This window comes from Hypanus sabinus, chromosome 12 (genome assembly GCF_030144855.1).
Source record: "Hypanus sabinus isolate sHypSab1 chromosome 12, sHypSab1.hap1, whole genome shotgun sequence".
NCBI classification, from domain to species: Eukaryota; Metazoa; Chordata; class Chondrichthyes; order Myliobatiformes; family Dasyatidae; genus Hypanus; species Hypanus sabinus.
Genome location: NC_082717.1, coordinates 81,257,283 through 81,280,691, shown reverse-complemented (window position 1 = coordinate 81,280,691; position 23,409 = coordinate 81,257,283). Strand labels below are relative to the sequence as shown.

Genomic DNA, 23,409 nt, shown 5'->3' with positions numbered 1-23,409 from the left:
ATTATGTTAAAAACTAATTTCCTTTCAAAATACAGTAAATCAGTTGATTAGCTTGAAATTAAAACGATCAGGCTACATAATTCATAATGATAGATGTAATAAGCGTCAAGGATTTAAAAATCTTCTTATGAAGTTTGATTCAATAATATGCACTTTTTATTATGGACCTCATTTTTAATTAGGCTTCTGCTTCCTTTCACACTTAACAACATGTCTCATTCCAGATTTTAAAAATCATAACAGTTGCTAATTACCAATCATTTTTTTCTCTTTACCATTAGGAAAAAAGGAGAATATCTTGCCCCAGTACAATATACTTTATTACCTGATGAGGGCCCAAGGTGTTGAAAAAATGTGCATTTTATGGTACTTCAGAGTGGTGGTCACAGATTTAACATAGAAATTGTACCAACTTCCTACAGCAAGTCTGACAAACGACAATATGGTTATCTCAAATATTGGCCTTTTATTGCATGGGAGAATGAAGTAAAGGATTTTGCCACCTCTTTTAGAATAGTAAGACCACATTTAAAATAGTGTGCATAATTTTACTTCCCTTAAGATAGATTCTTCTCATTGTAGAATAGCTGCAATGATGGTGACCAGATTGTTAATTGGGATGAGAGTGTTATTTCTATGAAAAGTGAGCAGAATGGATCTTAACTCCCTGGTGTTCAGATGAAGGATGTGATCAAATCAGAAACTATTAATTATGAGAGAGTTTGATATGGAGAATGTTGCGAGGATGTATCCACTGATGGAAGTGACTAGAATCAAGGGCATTGCCTCAGAGTAAAGGATTAGAACCGTAGAATAATACAAAATGGATGCGTCCTTCAGCCCAACTTGTCCATGCCACCCAGAATATCTACCTGACCTGTTTCCATTTGCCCCTTTCCCATCCATTTACCTGTCCAAGTGACTTTTAAATGTTTTTATTGTACCTGAATGCATTGAACACTTAAGACTGATGAGGAGGAATTTATTCTCTTAAAGTATGACTTCTTGTAATTAAGACCATAAGAGCAGAATTAGGCCATTTGGCCAATCGAGTCTGCTCTGCCATTTCATCATGACTGATCCATTTTTCCTCTCAGCCCCAAACTCTTGACCCCACCCCCATTCCTTTCATGCCCTGATCAGTCTTTAAATATATATAAAGACTTGGCTTCCAATGAACCTGTGACCAATGAAATCCACAGATTCATCACTCTCTGGCTAAAGAAATTCCTCCTCATCTCCGTTCTAATTGTTATTCAACACAGTTGAGACATTAAATACTTGCAAATCGAAGATATATTTTTGTACTGTAGGGGATTGGCCAGGAAATTTGAATTGAAGACAAATATCAGATTACACAGAACTGTAGTGTTGTCTATCTCAGGTGTGATGTTGTGGTAGCATAGAACTTACTCAGACCAGGACAGGGAAATTTGTTTACTAGAACTGCAAGCACGTTCATATTACAATGAATAACCACATGACACTATACTTCAGTTTCAGGGAACATACCAAAATTAAGATAGTCATGCTATTGATGTCACAGTCCAACATATCATAGCCAGAGCAACACTGGAGCAGCCCCGATGGGTTGCACGGTCTTCAGCTGTTGCTTTTTATGAGGTTACTTTTCAGCTGAAAATACCTGTGATTAGTTCTCCTGCTTCTCTTCGTAGCAGAGTATGATCTTTGTGTGCACACGAGAGGGCCTAATCCGGCAGCACAAAGTACCTACTATTTTGGTGGCCAGAAACTCGGATTTTACTTTCACTCATTGGTTGCACCGGAGAGGGGACCTGGACCTCCGGGTTGCAACGCGTCAGCTGTGAACCGTTTCCTGGTGCTGCATGAAAGTACTGGAGTTTCAGCAGCATAGTAACAAGCCGATGCCAGCACCAGAGCCCTGACTGGAGGCTGGGAGTTTGTCAGGGGTGGAGGGTGCTGTAAATGCACCACACACCCCAAAACCCACGTTGCTGCCGCTCCAACCCGCTGGGAGGGAGACAGCGCGCCTGCGCCACACAGTTGCCCCGGTAATGGTTGCCAAGCAGCAGCGGCGGCGGCGGCAGCGGCAGTGGACATGGCGGCCAACGAGTCGGACTTCCTGGAGAGGGTGGGTGAACTTCAGCGGCAGTTGCACGCCAGGTGAGTCTCTCGCCTCAGGTCCTGATCTGCCCGCTGTCTGTTTGGAGTCGGGAGGTGTTGATGGTTTCGATACTGGCCCGCGGCCCAGCGCCAGTTTCCACTCGTAGGCCTCGCCCTGGAGCCACGGACTCGAGTGGCTGTAAATCGTTCAACTGACTTGATTCTCTGCCGGCCGTAATATGATCACCACCGAAGGTTTCCTTGTTGTTACACATTAAATGAAGTGGGACGGGGTAGCGCTGCAAAGGAGCAGACCCAGCCCCAGACCGGGGAACTGTTAGGATGAGAATTGTGGGGATGAGGTGCCACCAAGTTCCGGTCACGTTCACAGTTTCCAGTATGGGGAGTGAGAAGGGGAAATTCTGCGGCGATTTCAGGACTTTTCAAAGCACTTTAATCCTCTTAAACCTTTTGATTTACTTGTGTAATAAGGCCCATTTTTTGTTTGTAGGCTAAGGTCCCATAAACAGCAACGCAGTAGTACCATTTGGAGGGCAATGTTGTTAGGGGAGGGAGAGCTGAACTTTGGAGAGAGCACACAGGAATCACAGTAACACTGAGTGCCTGAGATCTTTTACCCCTTTCGATATTTTCTGCCAGTGCGACCGCGTAGCAAGGGAAACAACAACTGAATAAGGGACCACTGTGAACAATGGACTAATGGGAATGGAGCGTGGGGGGATTGTTAGTGGTGGGAGCTGAGAGGGAGGAGTAGAGAACTGAGAGAAGCGTTTAGGGTAAAGGGGATAGAGGTAGGAAGATTGAGGAAGTAATTGTCAGGGTGGGAGCTTGGTGGAAAGGGGCAAGAATGGAAGAGAGGACACAGGTAGCATTGAGTGGACAGAGTGCATCTTTGTATGCTTAGACTGTGTGTTTACTGTAAGCAATGCAGCAGTCACCAACATTTTTGAAAATTCCTTAACATTGGACCAAGCACTCACTTCTTCTGTCGCAGTGTGATGGCTGGTTTGCAACAGTCATCCCATATTAAGACTGCTCCTAATGGATGTGAAAGCTAGTCATCCTGAGGGAATGCTAAGAAGACGATCTTTGCAATTCAATGTCTTAAAGGGCATACCAAGTTAAAAGTAAATGCATTATCAAAGTGTATACATTTTATGCTCTTAAAGTTCTTTTTCTTGGAGGCATTTACAGGAAAATTAAAGAAATAGAGTAGAATTTATTAAAAAATCATACATAACAAAGACTGGCAAACAACCGATGTGCAAAAGAGACAAACTACGCAAATAAAGATTACTGAGAACTTGAGTTCTAAAGGGTCCTTGAAATTGAGTCTGTTGGTGAGTTCAAAGTTGTGGTGAGTGAGCTTAAAGGTTGCAGGGTAATAAATTCCCAAACTTGGTGTGTGGGACCAAAGGATCTGGTACCTCCTGCCCTAATAGAAGAGAGCATGGGTGGATAGTGGGAGTTTTTATGATGGATATTGCTTTCTTATGACAGCGCTTCATGTGAATGTACTCAGTGGTGGAGGTGGCTTTGCCTATGATAGACTGGGCTGTATCCACTGCATCTGTCCACTTCGGTCCTGACGAAGGGTCTCGGCCTGAAACGTTGACTGCTCGTTTCCGTGGATGCTACCCGACCTGCTGAGTTCCTCCAGCGTGTTGTGTGTATTGCTTTAACCCCAGCATCTGCAGTGTACTTTGTGCCTACCATTTTCTGTAGTCTTCTCCTTTCCTGTACATTGGTGTTTCTATATCAGACTGTGATACAACCACTTAGGATACTCTCCAATGTGCATGTCTATAAGTTAATCAATGGTTTTTTGTAACATGCCAAATCTATTCAGACTTCTAAGAAAGTAGAGGCACTGTCTTGTCGTCTTTATGCTGGTCCCAGGTCTAATCCTTTGATATGCTAATGCCAAGGAATTTAAAGCTATTGATACTCTCTACGTCCTATCCCCTAATGAGGTCTGAGGCTGCATCCACACTAGACCGGATAATTTTGAAAATGCCGATTTTGAGTAAACATGATAGGCATCCACAATAGGCGTTTGAAAAAAAATCTGTCCACATTAAAACGGATATTTTGGCGAATCTCCTCCTACTGCGCATGCACAGGACACATCTATCGAAAACAAATGACATGTTTGGTGTCAAATCTTGCTGTGAAAGAGTTGGTGTGCATTTGTTCAGTTACAGACTAGAAAAACTTAACCAACAGACAGCTGTTGGCTCTTGCACCGGAGGACTTAAAACTAAAACCAAAACAAATACTGGAGCATATGGAGGCAACTGACAGGGAGTTCACGGACAGTATGACCTGGCTGACGACGAACATTGGAAAACTGACAAACTCTGTTGTGTTAATAAAGCCCCTTGTTAAATGTATAAAACATGTCTGCATCAGTGTTATCTTGTATTTCCATACAATGTTACTTTAGGCTGTTACACATCTATTGTCAGAAAAGTACTTGCTTAAATAGGTAAACCACCTTCATACGAGCAAGGACAGAAAACAGAGCAAAGTGAGTATACTTATTTATTCAGTAAGTTATGGGTCAAAGTATTTGGTGAGTACATTTCTAACTCTTCTGGCTTCAGTCTTGTTAACGTCTGTTCTGAAATTGTTAGGTTGTGTTCAAGAAAACAATGAAATGGTGCGCTGCCATCACCATCTGTTCCGGCACGTCATTACAGCATTTTTAGATTTTTCTAGTTACCCTGTTCACACTGCTCTGCCTAATCCGGCATTTTCAAAATTACACACTCTGGAGGGCATTTATGAAAATGTCCTTTTTCGGGGGACAAAAACGCCGTTTTAGTGTGGATGGAGGGTAAAAACGAAGAGAAAAAGCTTCGGTTACGGATTTATCCGGTGTAGTGTGGACGTAGCCTGAGTCATGCACCTCTCGCTGCTTCTTTCTGTACTCAATAATTAGCTCTTTGGTTTTGCTAATGTTGAGTGTAAGGTTGTTGTGGCAGTCTTTTTTCAGTATGCCCCCTTTGATTTGGCCAACATGTGGTGCTGTTCACAAACTTAAAATAATCATGCATTGGAGAGAGTAAAGCAGGGAACTAAGCACATTGCTTTGTGGTACACCTGGGCTGATGAAGATTATGGAACTGTTGTTGCCAACCCGTACTGACTGGGATCTGCCACTAAGGAACTCCAGGATCCGTGTTGCTCAGGGAGGTATCGAGGCCCAGGTCTTGCAGCTTAGTGATGAGTTTCGAGGGGAGGATAGTGTTGATTGCCAAAGTTCAAGAGTGTAAATTAGTTCAAGTGTGTGTGTGTGTGTGTGTGTGTGTAGTATATTGATTTTGTAGTAGCAATGGCAGTGAATTTCACTGTATACCATGAAAACTGACCTCTCCATTTAGATTTTTATAGAAGGCTAACTTAATGAGAGATTCCAAATTTGTTGTCAATGATTCAGCATTAATCTAAGCTAATTACAATATAATCACTCAACTAGATGATCAATCTCAGTCTTGTACGCCTCCTTATCACCATCTGAAATTCTGCCAATAGTTGTGCCATCAGTAAATTTATAAGTGGTGTTTGCTGTGTCTAGCCACACAGTCATGGGCGTAGAGAGAGTAGAACAGTGAGCTAAGCATGCTTCCTTGGAGTGCACCAGTGTCAATTGTCAGTGAGGAGGAGGTGTTATTTCCAATTAGTACTGACTGGTCTCCTGATGAGGGAGGTACAGAGGCCCACGTTTGAAGTGATGGTATTCGTAATGATGGTATGATGGTGTTGAATGCTGAACTGTAATGATTAAACAGCAGCCTGATGTAGATATTGCTATTGTCCGGTGATGCAAGGCCAAGTGACAAGCCAGAGAGATTGCATCTGGTGGAAACCTGTTGTGGCAATGGTACAAACTGCAGCAGATCCAGGTCCTGGAGCTGATTCTGGTCGTGGCCTATCTCTTAAAACACTTCATTACAGTAGATGGCAGTGTAACTGGTGGTAGTCAATGAGGCAGCTCACCCTATCTTGGACACTGGTATAATTGATGCCCTTTTGAAGCAGGTGAGGACCTCTGATTGAAACAATGAGATTAAATAGGTCCTCGAACATTGATTTCTCTAACTTCTGTTAATGCCCCTCCTCCCCTTCTTACCCTATCCCTTATTTATTTATTTATCTATTTATTATGTTTTCCCCTTTTTTTTCTCTCGCTCTGTCCCTCTCACTATCACTCTTTGCCTGTTCTCCATCTCCCTCTGGTGCTCCCCTCCCCCTTTCTTTCTCCCTAGGCCTCCTGTCCCATGACCCTTTCCCTTCTCCAGCTGTGTATCCCTTTTGCCAATCAACTTTCCAGCTCTTAGCTTCATTCCTACTCCTCTGAGTCTTCTCCTATCATTTCAGATCTCCTTCCCCCTCCCACTTTCGAATCTCATACTATCTCTTCTTTCAGTGAGTCCTGACGAAGGGTCTCGGCTGGAAACATCAACTGTACTTCTTCCTCTAGATGCTGCCTGGCCTGCTGTGTTCCACCAGCATTTTGTGTGTGTTGCTTGAATTTCCAGCATCTGCAGATTTCCTCGTGCTTGCCTCGAACACTCCTGCCAATTTGTTTGCTTAAGTTGTCAGTACTGACCAGGGCTTGACGATTTGCAAGGGTCTCACCTCTAGAAAGATGTTCTGTCATCGGTCTCAGAGACATCACAGAATTACCAGTTGTTGCAGGGATTCAGATAGGTGTAGTTTTGTTCTCCCTTTCAAAGCGTGCATAAAAGACATTGAGCTCATCTGGGAGTGATGCATCATAGCCATTTATGATGTTGGGTTTTGCCTTATTGGAAGTAATGACCTGCAAACCCTGCCAAAGATGGCAACCATCCCATTTTGTCTCTAACTTTTTTCTGGAGTTCTTTTTTCACTCATAAGGTGGCCTTCCAGAGCTTTGTGGTTTGGGTATTCCAGGTATATTCTCGAAGGCTCATGCTGACCCACACAGGTCTTGATGAAGTCAGTGGCACTGTGGCATATTCGTTCAGACTCGAAGATAAAAACCTGAATATTGTTCTGTCCATCAACTGAAAGCAGAATTGTAAGCACTTCTCTGTTTCCCTTAACCATACCTTCTTGGTCCTCACCACTGGTGCTGCAGTCTTTAATCTCTGCCTATATGCCAGGACTAGAAGTACAGCCAGGTGATCGGACTTTCTAAATGTGGGCGTGAGATGGCACAGTAAGCATTCTTGCTAGTGGTATAACAGTGGTCAAGTGTGTTGGCTCCTTTGGTTTATAGGTGATATGTTGGTGGTAGTTGTTCAAAGATTTCTTCAAGCTGGCCTGGTTGAAATTCCTTGCAATGATCATGAAAGTGTTGGGGTGTGCTGTTTTGTGACTGCAGCTCACAGTGCTCAGCTCCTCCAATGCCTGCTTGACATTGGCCGGGGTGGAAAAAACACTGCTGCCAGGATGATGGCAGAAAACTCCCTTGGTAAATAAATGGTTGCCACTTGACTGCTAGATTTTTCAGGTTGGGTGAGTGGGACTGAGACAGACCGCCATGTCTGTACACCAAGATGAGTTAATCATGAAGCATTCCCTGTCTCTTCTACTTTTAAGGGAATCTTTGGAGTGCATGGTGAAGGCTTTGGGCTTGTGCTGCGTCCAAAATTGTATGGGTGAGCTATGTTTCTGTGAAACAAAGTATACAGCAGTAACTGATGTCCCTCTGCTACTGCAATCTTGCTCTGAGGTCTTCAGTTTTATTTTCCAAAGACTACATTCGCCATCAGGGATAGTAGGTAGTGGGGGTTTTAGGACTCTGTGTTTCAATCTTACTTGCAGACCAGTACACTTTCCTTGTTTCCTTTCGCTTGAAAAGGATCTGAACTCATGACCTGAGTCTGCAGTGCGGTGTGCTAATTTTGAGGATCGATGGATTTAAAAAAAAATCTTAAAACGACGCTGCTTACTGAATTACCCATGGTTGTGACTGTTGTAGTTGTAGTACGTAGTTCGTAGTTCAAAACAAAACTATTTGATGATTTCCTTTGGAGCTGCATGCAAAGAGTCACCTTTTTCTGGTGCCATCTCATAGTATCATGGATATTTTATTTTTTGATACAAGGGTTATTGATTTTACTGATAATACTCCATAATTACTGCTCGTGAGCTATTTCACCAGTTTTTATACTTAACGTTTTTTTAAATTACACTTTTAAAATGAAGTAAGAATCAATGGTGGCTTCAAAATTAGAATTATGGAAGAGGAATGGTAGCTAGATTTTTTGTTGACCGCAGTCTGGAGTTTCTGGAAGCGGAATGATGACTTTAGTTTATAATGTATTGGGTGTCAATGCAATGACTTTCCCACTTAATAATCATGGCCCAGGCTGTGTTAATAGTGATCTCTTTACCAAGTATTAGTATTTAACTGTCTTAAGGAAAAGGAAATCAAAGTTAAGATACTATACACTAGAACTTATAGCTTGAAATACAATTCTTTGTTCATGTGAAATTCTCTAATTCTAACCTATCTGTTTTTTTTCAGTCAGACATAACCAGTTTCTGGTGCAAAATATTTTTGAAAGGACACTTCCATAGCATTACTGTATAGTTATATTGATATGGTAATAGAAATTAAACACTACCTGTTGAGACAGTTGACAAAATAACTATGTTAGTTATGTATGTATGTATGTTAGTTTTTTGTGATACATTTATGCAGACGTGTTATTATTATGGAACTTCACTTCCATTGGTTGTCAAGTTGTGGGCTGAAATCTCTTTTCAAGGACATTAATATATAACTCGGGTTGACTTCTTGGTGCAGTGTTTACAGAGTGCTTTTTGTTGACATTAAATGCTTGTCAATCTACAAACTCTGGTGCTGATTGAAGGAGAGTCTTACATATCATCACAAGGCATCAGGCCCTTTTAGTGTAGCTGGCAGGGCACTGAAAAGCTGTGCCAGCCAACTGGCTGGAGTGTTCAAGGACATCTTCAATATCTCACTGCTGCAATTAGAGGTTCCTACCTGCTTCAAAAGGGCATCAAGCATACCAGTGCCCAAGGAGATCAGAATGAGTTGCCTGAACGATTATTACCCAATTGAAATAATATTTTCTGTGAGAAATGTTTTAGGAGGATAATCATGACTCTTAAAAAAAAGTTCAAATATATTTACTATCCAAGTATGTTTCCATATCCAGCCTTGACATTCATCTTCTTGTAGGCAGCCTCAAAACAAAGAAACACAGTGGAATAGAATCCACAGAAAGAGCCTCACAACTAAGTCCAACAAGCATGCAATGTGCAAAAAAAAAATCAACAAATCATGCAAACAGCAAAAAAGTAAACAAACAATATACACAGAATATGAACCACAGAGTCCTTGAAAATGAGTCCACAGATCTGGAGCCTGTTCAGTATAGTGGTGAGTGAACCTGATCCAGGAGTTCGATGGCTCTTTCATATGCAAGGACCTGTAATTTGCATATCACCACAATCTCCCTGGCTCTCCAATTGGCCTTGGGCCACTCAGACTTAATGAGTTTGTAAGTTTTCTCCGTGACTGTGACCATTTGGGTTTCTTCCCACAGTCCAAAGTTCTACTGGTTGGTAGGTTAATTTGTCCTTTGAATTGTAAGTTGTAATTGTCCTGTGATTAGGCTATGATTAAATTGGGGGTTGCTGGCCAATGCAGCTTGAAGGGCCAGAAGGGCCTATTCTGTGCTGTATCTCAATAAGTAAATAAAGAAAAATACCTACATCAGGCTGCTGTTTATAGATTACAATTCAGCGTTCAACACCATCAATAAGCTTCAGAACTGAGGCCTCTGTATTTCCCTCTGTGACTGGATCTTTGACTTCCTTATCTGGACATGTCTTCTTCTCACTACTACTATTAGGGAGGAAGTACAAGAGCTTGGACACACACTCAATATTTTAGGAACAGCTTCTTCCCCTCTGCCATCAGATTCCTGAATGGGCAATGCACCTGTGAACAGTGTTTTTGCTCCTTTTTTGCAATAATTATATTTTTAAAAAATTTAATTTTGTAATTTCAAAATCAGAATTAGGTTTATTATCACCAGCATGTGTCATGAAATTTGTTAACTTAGCAGCTGTAGTTTAATGAAATACATAACATACAAGAAGAAAAATAAGTATATTAAGTTATGGTATATGTATTGAATAGATGAAAAATCATGCAAAAAACAGAAGTAATATATATTAAAGTGAGATAGCGTTCACAGATTCAATGTCCATTTAGGAATCAGATAGCAGGGGGAAGAAGCTGTTACTGAATCGCTGAGTGTGTGCCTTCAGGTTTCTGTACCTCCTACCTGATGGTGACAGTGAGAGAAGCGCATGCCCTGGGTGCTGAAGGTCCTTAATAATGGATGCTGCCTTTCTAAGACACTGCCCCTTGAAAATGTCCTGGGTACTTTGTAGGTGAGTACCCAAGATGGAGCCGACCAAACTTACAACCCTTTGCAGCTTTTTTTGGTCCTGTTCAGTAGCACCCCCCACCTCCCCTCATACCAGACAGTGATGCAGCCTGTCAGATGGTACCCTTATAGAAGTTTTTGAGTGTATTTGTTGACATTCCAAATCTCTTTAAACTCCTCATGCAGTACAGTTGCTGTCCTCCCATCTTTATAACTGCATTGATATGCTGGGACCAGGTTAAATCCTCAGAGATCTTGACACCCAGGAACCTGAAACTGCTCACTCTCTCTATTTCTGATCCCACTATGAGGATTGGTATGTGTTCCTTCATCTTACCTTCCTGAAGTCCACAATTAGCTCTTTCGTCTTACTGACGTTGAGTGCCAGATTCTTGCTGCGACAACACTCCACTTGTTGGCATATCTCACTCCTGTACGCCCTCTTATCACCATTGAGATTCTACCAACAATAGTTGAATCATCAGCAAATTTATAGATGGTATTTGAGTTATGCCTAGCCACACAGTCATGGGTATAGAGAGAGTAATGCAGTGGGCTGAGCACACACCCCAGAGGGGCACCAGTGTTGATCATCAACGAGGAGATGTTATCACCAATTCGCACATATTGTGGTCTTTCAGTTAGGAAGTCAAGTATCCAATTGCAGAGGGAGGTACAGAGGACCAGTTTCTGTAACTTTTTTGGGTTTGGGAACGATAAGTCTTTGTAGGCACACACTCATCCACACAGGTTTTGATGAAGTCGGTAACATCTACAGCATACTCATCCAGGTTTAAAGATGAATCCCTGAATACAATCAGTCCAGTAATTCAAAACAGTCCTGTAAGAGCTCCTGTACTTCCCTTGTCCAAACTTTCTTAGTCCTCACTACTGGTGCTGCAGTTTTCAGTCTCTGCCTATACTCAGGGAGTAGAAGTATAGCCAGGTGATCAGACTTCCTGAAGTGAGGGTGTGGAATAGCACGATAAGCATTTATAGTATATTTTATCTTTTGCACTCTGCTGCTGCAGTAAAACAACAAATTTCACAATGTATGTCAGTGATAATAATCCTGGTTGTGATTGTGATCTACATACACATTTACTGTTTAAGTTGCCCCTTCCAATTCAGGGCATTTTTTATTAACAAAAAGAATGATATAATATTTGTAAAATCTTAAGCGGACTTTTCCATTTTAGATAAACCATGGAGGATTACTGAACTTTGAAATACATTATATCTTTGAAAAAACAAATCAATCCATTAATACCAAAGGTTAAATACAGCAAATCTGAAACAAAAAGCATAAAATGCTGGAAATAATCTATATTTGCAATTCTATTTTTACATTTGTGCAGTGGTTAAAGAAAGATACATTTTTTGTAGCTGGTAGATCCCTTGACTAATTTCAAATTCACACAATCATGACTTCAATTGAAATGAGGCAGTATGCTTTAGAAATGTGTAACTTCATTGTCAATAACTGAAAATCCTAAATGTTATAATGGACCTTTAATGGACAGCCTGTAACTTTGATTTTGACTCAGAAAATCAACTGTTGTTTTTCTTAGAAAATCTTAAAAAGAATGTTATTCTAAATAGAGAATATTTATAATAATAATACTAAATATAATTATCATATTTTATCTCCTGAAATTCTTTGTGCTGATTATTAATTCTTGGCCAACTATCTCCATGCATTTGGAACCGATGATTACTTCACTAGTCAGAATCACTTTGCACACAGTTGATGCGGATAAAATAGACTTGTGTCATAACCATGGGGTGGAAATAATAGGCTTTTTTTTAATGAGTACTGTGTGGAGTTTCCTATCAATTGTAGTGTTTAAAGCTATTGACTACAGTCACTTGTACAAGTTATTAAGATACTGGCCATTCCTCCTATCCAAGTATAATGGTGTTGCTTCAGCAACCAAGGAGTCACAGATTAATATGCCAATCAGTTTGTAACTTCGTTCTGAATGTGACCTTCAGTTCAACTTAAAAATAATCAGTTGGAAACTGAATGATAATTATTGTTCCGGAGGGGTATTCAGATTCACTTGGGCTTTGGAAATCTACTGGCTAAAATGCAAATATCTCAAATTTAAAGTCTAATAGAAAGGTAAATTAGTGAACAAATGTTGAATGTTTCCTTGATTGAAACAGAATTCAGGTTCTCAGTTTTGATCAACAGATTTTCAAGACTTAACCATCTTCCCTTTCCTTGCAAGATGAGCAGTAACTGACAAAAGTTGAACCCAACATATATACAATCTTTATTTCAGATGCCAAATACAGTGTCTATTAAAAAGTATTCAACCCCCCCCCCCCCAGGAAGTTTTCATGTTTTATTGTTTTACAATGTTGAATCACAATGGATTAAATTAGCCTTTTTTGGACTCTGATCAACAGAAAAAGACTCTTTCATGTCAAGGTGAAAACAGATCTCTATAAAGTGATAAAAATTAATTATAAATATAAAACACAAAATTATCACTGGTGCAGCCAATCGATTTTAGAAGTCACATAATTAGTTAAATGGAGATCTGTTTTTGGAGACCTGTGTGCAATCAAGGTGTTTTAATTGATTGTAGTGAAAATACACCTGTATTTGGAAGATCCAACTGCTGGAGAGTCCATATCCTAGCACAAACTACACCATGAAGACAAAAGAACACTAAGTAACTCCGCGAAAAGGTTACTGAAAAGCATGTTAGGAGATGGATACAAGTAAATTTCCAAGTCACTGAGTACCCCTTGGAGTACAGTTAAGTCAATCATCAAGAAATTGAAAGAATATGGCACAGCTGTAAATCTGCCTAGAGCAGACTGTCCTCAAAAACTGAGTGACTGCAATAAAGGGACTAGTGAGGGATGCCACCGAGACCTATGACAACTCTGAAGGAGTTCCAAGCTTCAGTCCTGAGATGGGAGAGACTGCGCATACAACAACTGTTGCCCAGGAGCTTCACCAGTCACAGCTTTATGGGAGAGTGGCAAAGAGAAAGACACTGTTTTAAAAAAAAATTCAAGTGAAATCTTGGCTAGGGTTTACCTGAAGACATGGGAGACATTGAAGTCAGCTGGAAGAAGGTTCCATGGTCTGTTGAAATCAAAATGGAGCTTTTTGACCATCAGATTATTTTTGGTGTAAGCCAGACAGCACATATCAAAAACACACCATCCCTACTGAGAAACATGGTGGTGGCTGCATCATGCTGTGGGGATCCCAAGCATAAAGCCAAAGCTACACAAGAATGGCTTAAAATCAACACATTTAATGTCCTGGAGTGGCCAAATCAGAGATCAGACCTCAATCCAATTGAAAATTTGCAGCTGGACTTGAAAAGGGTTGTTCATTCATGATCCACATGCAATCTGACAATGCTTGACCAGTTTTGTAAAGACCAATGGGGAGAAATTGCAGTGTCCATATGGCAAAGCTGATAGAGACCTATCCACACAGACTCAAGGCTGTAATTGCTGCTAAAGGTGCATCTATGAAATACTGACTTAAAAGGGGTGAGTAATTATGCAATTAATTATTTAGTGTTTTATATCTGTAATTAATTTAGTTCACTTTGTAGAGATCTGTTTTCATTTTGATATGGAAGAGTCAGACACTGCTGATCAGTGTCAAAAAAAGCCAAATTAAATCTACTGTGAATCAGTGTTGTAAAACAATAAAACATTAAAACTTCCAGGGGGTGGGGAATACTTTTTATAGGCACTGTAATTAACCAATGCAGAGAAGAAATTGTCACCATAAATTAAAATTACAGAATGTAGCTATCATTATTTATATTGGATCTTATTCATTATTTGTTACAGAAAATTCTGAATCTTATTTAGAAAAAATTGAGGACCATGGTCATCTCCCATTTGTGTCCTCTGATTCAGTATTGAAGAAAAACAAATGCTGGTTTGGTAAAACTCCATAATATATTTTCAGGAGATATCAAAAGGCTTCCCAATTAAATTAAACATTATGTGTTGTCATATTATGTTGATTAAATACAATGATGAAACAAGTTTGTATACTGTGAGAGCACAGACAGGTGCTTTTTTGGTTCAACTAATTGGGGCCTTTTTAATGAGGATTAGTACCTGATTAAAAAGACCTCAATCAAAAGTCTTAGTTTTGATTTGCTAATTGATAATGAAAATTTTTGTTCCGATTGATTATAGTGTAAAAAGAGTAGCTATGTTAATTAAATGGCAAAGTGTTAAAGGCTACCTGTTGTTAAAAGGTGGGTCATTCAGCCTTTCCTCTATTTACCAATGTTCAATTTACAAAATATTGCAATAGTGTAGCGGTGTGCTGCACGCAGTGCTAAAATAACGACACGGAGTTGGTAAACTGCAATTAAAGAAGATTTTATTCAAACTTCACAGCCTTGCTTTAAAGCCTCCCTCATCCCGCCCTGCCTGGGCGCGGATGCTGTAAGGGGCACGTACTCACAAACCCCCGCAGGCTTTCCCTTTGTTGGTGAAGCAGACCTGGCCTTTGTGTCAGCGCGCTGGCTATTTGTGAGCCGGTTCGAGTGTGCTAGGAAGTGGGTTGCCACATAACCTCCCCCCAGAACAGGCGATACACCCCCCAATGTCCACAGTCTGGGCTGGACCCTGTTTGGGAGGTCGGCCTCTGCGCCACAGTGCCGGGAACTCGACCGGTTGCGCCAAGTCCACATGGGCCGGTTTGAGTCGGTCCACCGTGAAAACCTCCTCTCTCCCCCCAACGTCCAGCACGAACGTGGACCCGTTGTTCCTGAGCACCATAAAAGGCCCCTCGTAGGGCCGTTGCAGCGGTGGCCGATGCCCGCCCCTTCGTACAAACACAAACTTACGGTTCTGCAGGTCTTTGGGTATGCAGGTCGGGTTCTGCCCATGCTGCGAAGTGGGTATGGGGGCCAGGTTGACGAACCTCTCGCGTAGTCTGCCCAGGACTGCTGCGGGTTCTTCGTCCTGCCCCCTTGGGGCTGGTATGAACTCCCCGGGGACGACCAGGGGTGTGCCGTACACCAACTCGGCTGATGAGGTTTGCGGATGCCGAGTAGGACCCAGGGAAGCTCGTCTGCCCAGTTGGCTTCTCGCAGGCGGGCTATGAGAGCTGACTTCAGGTGACGGTGGAAACGCTCTACCAGGCCGTTCGATTGTGGGTGGTAGGCAGTGGTGTGGTGCAGCTGTGTCCCCAAAAGGCTGGCCATAGCTGACCACAGGCTGGAGGTGAACTGGGCGCCTCTGTCGGAGGTAATGTGGACCGGTACACCAAAGTGGGACACCCAGGTTGCGATCAGTGCCCGGGTGCAAGATTCGGAGGTGGTGTTGGTGAGTGGGACTGCCTCTGGCCATCTTGTGAAGTGGTCCACGATAGTCAGGACGTGCCGCGCTCTGCGCGACACTGGCAAGGGGCCCACGATATCCACATGAATGTGGTTGAAACGCCGGTGGGTGGGGTGGAACTGCTGCGGCAGAGCTTTGGTGTGCCGCTGCACCTTGGCCATCTGGCAGTGCATGCATGTTCTGGCCCATTCACTGACCTGCTTGGGGAGTCCATGCCAAACGAATCTGCTGGAGACCATCCTGATGGAGGAGTGCACCAAGTTATGAATGGAGTCGAAAACGCGTCGCCGCCAAGGTGCCGGGACGACGGGAAGGGGCTGGCCGGTGGTGACGTCACAGAGTAGGGTCTTCTCACCTGGGCCTACGGGGAGGTCCTGGAGCTGCAAACCGGAGACTGCAGTTCTGTAACTTGGGATCTCCTCATCTGCCTGCTGCGCCTCTGCCAGCGCCTCAAAGTCTACCCCTTGAGAAAGGGCATGAATGTTAGGGCGCGAGAGCGCGTCCGCCACGACATTGTCCTTACCCGAGACGTGCCGGACATCCGTCGTGTATTCAGAGATGTAGGACAGATGGCGCTGCTAACGGGATGACGAGGGATCAGACACCTTCGTGAACGTAAAGGTAAGCGGCTTGTGGTCCGTGAACGCGGTGAAGGGCCTACCTTCTAAGAAGTACCTGAAATGCCGGATTGCCAGGTATAGTGCCAACAGTTCCCGGTCGAAAGCACTGTACTTGAGCTCGGGTGGCCGCAGGTGTCTGCTGAAAAACGCCAGGGGTTGCCAGCGACCCGCGATGAGTTGCTCCAGTACCCCACCGACTGCTGTGTTAGGTGCGTCCACTGTGAGGGCGGTAGGGACGTCCATTCTGGGGTGCACTAGCATCGCGGCGTTCGCCAAGGTTTCCTTCGTTTGAATGAAAGCAGTGGCAGACTCCTCGTCCCAGGTAATGTCCTAGCCCGGACCTGACAGTAGGGCGAACAGGGGGCGCATGATTCGGGCAGCTGAAGGGAGGAAGCGGTGGTAGAAATTGACCATACCTACGAATTCCTGAAGGCCTTTGATCGTGGTGGGTCGGGGGAAATGGCGGACCGCGTCTACCTTAGCGGGCAGAGGGGTTGCCTTGTCTTTAGTAATCCTGTGGCCCAGGAAGTCAATGGTGTCGAGCCCAAACTGGCATTTGGCTGGGTTGATTGTTAGGCCGTATTCACTCAGTCGGGCACAGAGTTGACGGAGGTGGGACAGATGCTCCTGACGACTGCTGCTGGCTATGAGGATGTCGTCCAAGTAGATGAATGCGAAGTCCAGGTCGCGTCCCACCGCGTCCATTAACCGCTGGAACGTCTGTGCAGCATTCTTCAGGCTGAACGGCATGCGGAGGAACTCGAAAAGGCCAAATGGGGTGATGAGAACCGTTTTGGGGACGTCGTCCGGATGCATCGGGATTTGATGGTATCCTCGGGCAAGGTCTACCTTGGAGAAGATCCGTGCGCCCTGCAGGTTTGCTGCAAAGTCCTGAATGTGCGGCACAGGGTAGCGGTCCGGTGTGGTAGCCTCGTTCAGCCTGCGGTAGTCGCCGCACGGTCTCCAGCCCCCTGTCGCTTTGGGTACCATGTGCAGGGGGGAGGCCCATGGGCTGTCGGACTGCCGGATGATCCCCAATTCCTCCATCCTCTTGAACTCCTCCTTAGCCAGCCGGAGCTTGTACGGGGGAAGCCGTCGAGCACGGGCATGGAGGGGTGGTCCCTGGGTCAGGATGTGGTGCTGTACGCCGTGTCGGGGCATGGCTGTCGTGAACTGCGGTGCCAGAACTGATGGGAAATCTGCCAGGACTCTGGTGAAGTCGTTGTCGGACAGCGTGATGGAGTCGAGGTGTGGGGCTGGCAACTGGGCTTCTCCCAGGGAGAATTTCTGAAAGGTCTCAGCGTGGACCAGCCTCTGCCTCGGCAGGTCAACCAGCAGGCTGTGAGCCCACAAAAAATCCGCACCCAGAAGTGGTTGGGCTACGGCGGCCAGTGTGAAGTCCCAAGTGAACCAGTTGGAGCCGAACTGTAGCTGCACCGTACGGGTGCCGTAGGTACTTACTGTGCTGCCGTTCACGGCCCTCAGGGGGGGACCCGGTGCCCTGTTATGGGTGTTGTAACTCGTTGGAGGTAGGATGCTGATCTCAGCACCGGTGTCGACCAAAAAACAGCGTCCCGACCTCTTGTCCCACACATACAGGAGGCTATCCCGATGGCCAGCTGCCATAGCCATCAGCGGCGGCTGGCCCTGGCGTTTCCTGGGAACTGGCAGGGCGGACAACAACGGCGGGCTTCTGTGCCCCACCGCTGGTGGTAGAAACACCATTCTTCATTGGGCTCCCCACCCCTGCCTCTGGGGTTAGCGGGCTCTGTTGCTGGGCCTGGACTGGTTTGCTGCTGGGAGCGTGACCTGGCGATCTGTGCGATGGACACCCCACTCACCTTCTTGGCGTTCCACACAAGTCCGCCCGGGTTGCCACCTTCTGGGGTCGCTGAAATCCGCGTTGGACAGCAGCAGGCGTATGTCCTCGGGCAGCTGCTCCAGGAATGCCTGCTCAAACATGGCAGGGTTTGTGTCCGCCGGCCAGAGACAACATCTCATTCATTAAAGCCGATGGAAGTCTGTCTCCCAAGCCATCCAGGTGCAGTAAACGGGCAGCCCGCTCGCGCCGTGAGAGTCCGAAAGTCCTTATGAGCAGGGCTTTGAATTCCGTGTACTTGCCGTCCGCTGGGGGAGACTGTATGAACTTCGTAACCTGGGCCGCTGTGTCCTGGTCAAGGGAGCTCACCACGTAGTAGTAACGTGTGTCCTCTGAGGCTATCCGCCGAACGTGGAATTGGGCTTCTGCTTGCTGGAACCAGAGGTGAGGTTCCAGCATCCAGAAGCTTGGCAGTTTCAACGAAACTGCATGAACAGATGCGGCGTCGGTCATCTCCGGTCCAAAAATCGTTTGGACAGTCGGGGTCACCAATTGTAGCGGTGTGCTACAAGCAGCGCTAAAATAACGACATGGAATCGGTAAACTGCAATTAAAGAAGATTTTATTCGAACTTCACAGCCTTGCTTTAAAGCCTCCCTCATCCCGCCCTCCCTGGGCGCGGATGCTGTAAGGGGCACGTACTCACAAACCCCTGCAGGCTTTCCCTTTGTTTGTGAAGCAGACCTGGCCTTTGTGTTGGCGCGCTGGCTATTTGTGAGCCGGTTCGAGTGTGCTAGGAAGTGGGTCGCCACAATAGCATAATTAATTCTGGGTTACCAGGCTTCAGTTTAATAGGCTATTTGTTTGTTATAATGAGTAGCTAGCCTTTCTTTGCTGATGGAGTGTCTATAATATAATAGACCCAAATGGCTGATGACATTTTGCTTAGCCTTTCTGCTTTATGAATTTTCATTGAAAACTTCAGGAATGGAATGCCCCTTTTGTTTCATATATAGAATTCTGACTGCATTTTCGAAAAGAAAGCTGGTTTAAAGCAATCTTCATTTGGACCTCAGTACTATAAATACATGCACTGGAATAAATTCTCTCATTTCATACAATAATCTTGAACCTTTCTGCAAATTTGATCATGGTCCGCCATTACAAAGAAACACAGACTGTATTCCTGGAAACCATGTGCTCTTTGGCCACTTAAACCATTACTCAAGTATCCTTTAACTGCAGAGTTGAAGTATGTCTTGGAATTCAAAGGATGTTTAACCTTACTTGGTCTGCAATTGGGGATCCAGGTTTTTATTATCTAGCAGATAAGCTCTCATATAAGTGACGGGCAAAGAATGGCATTGGGACCAAAAATGATATGATCGATTGTAGCACTTAAGTGCATGCTTTACTATGTAATCTTCAGCAATTCATATTTCTATGAGTTGAGTGCAGCTAAGTTGCATGTTTGATATTTTCTACCTTAGGTTTTGTTTACAGGTCAGAAATAGTTTATGATATCCAATATTAGCTCTATGTACTGTATACTACTGTATATACAACATATTGGTATACAGGGTGCCTGTGTTGAATAAACTTGACTTTTACTGCTGCTCAAAATACAAATTGTACAACTACTGTTTCGATGAAAATGCCATTATATAGTAACAATTCTAATAATTTAAAGATGATGAATCTTTCATGAAACACACACAGAATGTTGGTGGAACACAGCAGGCCAGACAGCGTCTATAGGAAGAAGCGCAGTCGATGTTTCTGGTCGAGACCCTTCGTCAGGACTAACAGAGAAAAGAGATAGTAAGATATTTAAAAATGGGAGGGGCGACGTGAAACGATAGGAGAAGACAGGAGAGGGAGGGATGAAGCTAAGAGCTGGGAAGTTAATTGGCAAAAGAGATACACAGCTGAAGAAGGGGGAGTATCATAGGACAGAAGTTAGAGAAATCAATGTTCGTGCCATCGGGTTGGAGGCTACCCAGACGGAATATAAGGTGTTGTTCTTTCAACCTGAGTGTGGTTTCTTCTCAACGGTAGATAAGGCAATGGATTGACATATGGGAATGGGATGTGAATTAAAGTGTGTGGCCACTGGGAGATCTTGCTGCTTCTGGCGGACAGAGCGTAGGTGTTCAGCGAAACAGTCTCCCAGTCTGTGTCGGATCTCACCAATATATAGAAGGTCACACTGGGAGCACCGGACACAGTATATCACCCCAGCAGATTCACAGGTGAAGTGTTGCCTCACCTGGAAGGACTGTCTGGAGCCCTGAATGGTGGTGAGGGAGGAAGTGTAAGGGCAGGTGTAGCACTTGTTCTGCTTACAAGGATAAGTGCCAGGAGGGAGGTTGGTGGGAAGGGATGGGGGGGAGATGAATGGACAAGGGAGTCGCATAGGGAGCGATGAAAGCAGAAAGTGGGGGGGAGGGAAAGGTGTGCTTGGTGGTGGGATCTCGTTGGAGATGGCGGAATTTACAGAGAGTTATATGTTGGACACGGAGGCTGTTGGGGTGGTTGGTAAGGACAAGAGGAACCCTATCCCTAGTGGAGTGGTAGGAGGATGGGGTGGGAGCAGGTGTGCGTGAAATGGAAGAGGTGCGTTTGAGGGCAGAATTGATTGTGGAGGAATCTTTCATGAGCTAGTTTATGACTAAGGAATGATACATACAACTTGGTATTTATCGCCAACCTGCAACCCAATGTTTATATTTTCACAGTTTATATCATCCAAAATTAATATCTGATTTAAAAATATTCAGAAGAAGCAAGCAATTAATTGATTACTTTGTTGCATTGATTATTTTAATGATGTTGGAAATAGATTTGCTGCATTGTCAAGTATGTAACTGGGAGAAGATGTAGAGAAACTTCAGGGAGACGTAGGCAGCCTAAGTGAATTGGTGAGGGCATGGGAGATGGAATATAATGTGGAAAAATGCAAGGTCACCCACTTTGGGAGATGAAAGTAGGAAGGTAAAGTGTTTTCTTAATAAGTAGAGGAAGTTGATAGATATAGCTGTTCAGAAGGATCTGGTTACAGGAAAATATGAATGAGCAGAAAAAAATTAGACTGTATTGACAGTTGGTTTCTGTAGAAGAGTAGAGATATCTTGCCCCGATTACTGAGATGTCATCTGGAATATAGCATACAGGTTGCAACTCTTTACGCAAGGAAGGATTTGGAGTGAATGCAGTTAAGTTTTAACAGATTGTTTCTTGGGGATGGCAAGTTTGTCATTAGATGACGGATAGCTAGACTATGTATATACCTTTTATAATTCAGAAAAATGAGAGGTGATCACATTAAAACAAACAAAATTAGCATCACCAAGCACAGTAGCTGGTCCTTCAGCTCACCATGTTCATTGCTGACCATGCAATGACCCAGCAATACTAATCTCATTTACCAGAACTTAGTCTAAGCCCTTTCCCCTTGATGAATCAACTGCTTATCCAGATGATTACATGTTGCAAAAAGTGAAATTCCAATGGGGCTTCACATGATAATTATAGTGATGATGTTTCCACAGCTGGGGTGTTGGGCACAGGAATCAATGCCAAAATATTGGGTTGCCTTTCAAGACAATGAAGAGAGATATTTATACAGAAAGTACTTTGGAATTCTCTAACTCAGAGGATTCTGAAAGCTGAGTATATTCTAAAAGTGAATAGATTTTAGATATTCAGGGAATCAGATGATCTTGAGTAAGTGCTCGAAAGCATCACTGAAATAATTCATCAGCTATTATCTCATTGAATGATGGAAGAGGCTTTTGGGGCTGTGGGGCTTGTTTCCTGCCTCTATGACGTTCTTAAAGTTTTTAGCTCTGATAACTTCTCACTGAACCTTTACACCTGCTCCTCATTGAAGGCTTGCTTTTAAGTTTTGACTTTGTTAGGTGGTCTATGTAACTTGAAATTAAGAGAAAAAGATCAGAAAAAGGAAACGATGTGCAGTTTATACATTTTAAAGTAAATGTAGTAAAATATGCAATGGAATATATGTGTCTAATTAAAACTTTGATACAATCACATAACTTTAAATATGAATGCAGTTACTATTCTGCAGCAAATTTTTTCTCTTTTCAGTTACATGTTCATTGATTCAGGCACTAGAAATCATTGAGGCATCATAGCTGTTCCAGTATGCATGTAAGAGTTAGTGATCATTGGAAAAGTGATGAGCAGATAGTCATCATGAACAAGAGAAAATCTGCAGATGCTGGAAATCAAAGTAATACACACAAAATGCTGGAGGAACTCAACAGGCCAGGCAGCATCTATGGAAAAGAGTAAACAGTTGATCTTTCAGGCCAAGACCCTTTATCAGAAACAGTCCAGGTTGTTTTTGTCCCTTACTTCCCATTTTAGTCCTAGCACAGTTTAAGCATAGACCAGCTAACACACCTTAGATTGCAAAACAGATCTGGAAATATCCAAATCAATATGGCCTGGGAACATAACATACAATGTAATTGTTTACAAAGTTGACTAAGTGTAGAAATTACACCCATCGATATTTCTTTCCGATGTGAATCTAAAGTACTGATTGCGACGTCCTCTGTTATACGTATTGCATAAAGTGGGTGGGTCGTACCAAGATAGTACTCAGGGCCCATTTGCAAAGGCAAACAGCACCGACCGGCCTTTGTTTCACCTTGACCATGAGAATGAAATCACACTATTAGAGAACAGGTTTGGCAGGGATCACGTACATCTCACAAGCAGTAAGGGAGATCTGCCATGGGGTCTCTTTTGCAGAACTGCCACCCATTACCTGGAGTTCTTGTCATCAGGTGGGTGTTGCCCAAAGAGGACTCATCATTTTGTGGTTTTTGTTCCTGTAGTTCACTGTGGTGCTGCAACTGAGTTTTAGTTCTGTCTCACTGCTTAATTGAGAGAAAGAGTAAAGGCACAGTGCGAGGTTGAAGCCAACACTGTGATCAGTACAGTTGGCCGTCCTTTTCCGTGGGTTCCGCATGTGCAAATTCAACCAGCTGCGAATTGAGAAATCCCGGAAGTGCTCTACCTGCACTTGTTGTTTGAGCATATACAGACTTTTTTTCTTGTC

The 23,409-nt window shown here is 43.6% G+C and overlaps 1 protein-coding gene across 3 annotated transcripts in view; it reads left to right on the top strand.

Annotated features, from left to right (window-relative positions):
* Positions 1–1,300: 1,300 nt before the first annotated feature.
* The window catches only part of kiz (kizuna centrosomal protein), a 209,202-nt gene continuing 187,093 nt past the window's right edge, over positions 1,301–23,409 (top strand). For 2 of the 3 annotated variants that reach the window (XR_009515170.1, XM_059986274.1), the window contains exon 1: positions 1,301–2,145. Coding sequence is in view for 2 of the 3 variants with exons in the window: in XM_059986274.1 (XP_059842257.1) it covers positions 2,081–2,145 (65 nt within the window). In the remaining variant the exon portion in view is untranslated. The remainder of the gene's footprint in view (positions 2,146–23,409) is intronic. The other variant, XM_059986275.1, reaches the window with a different exon arrangement.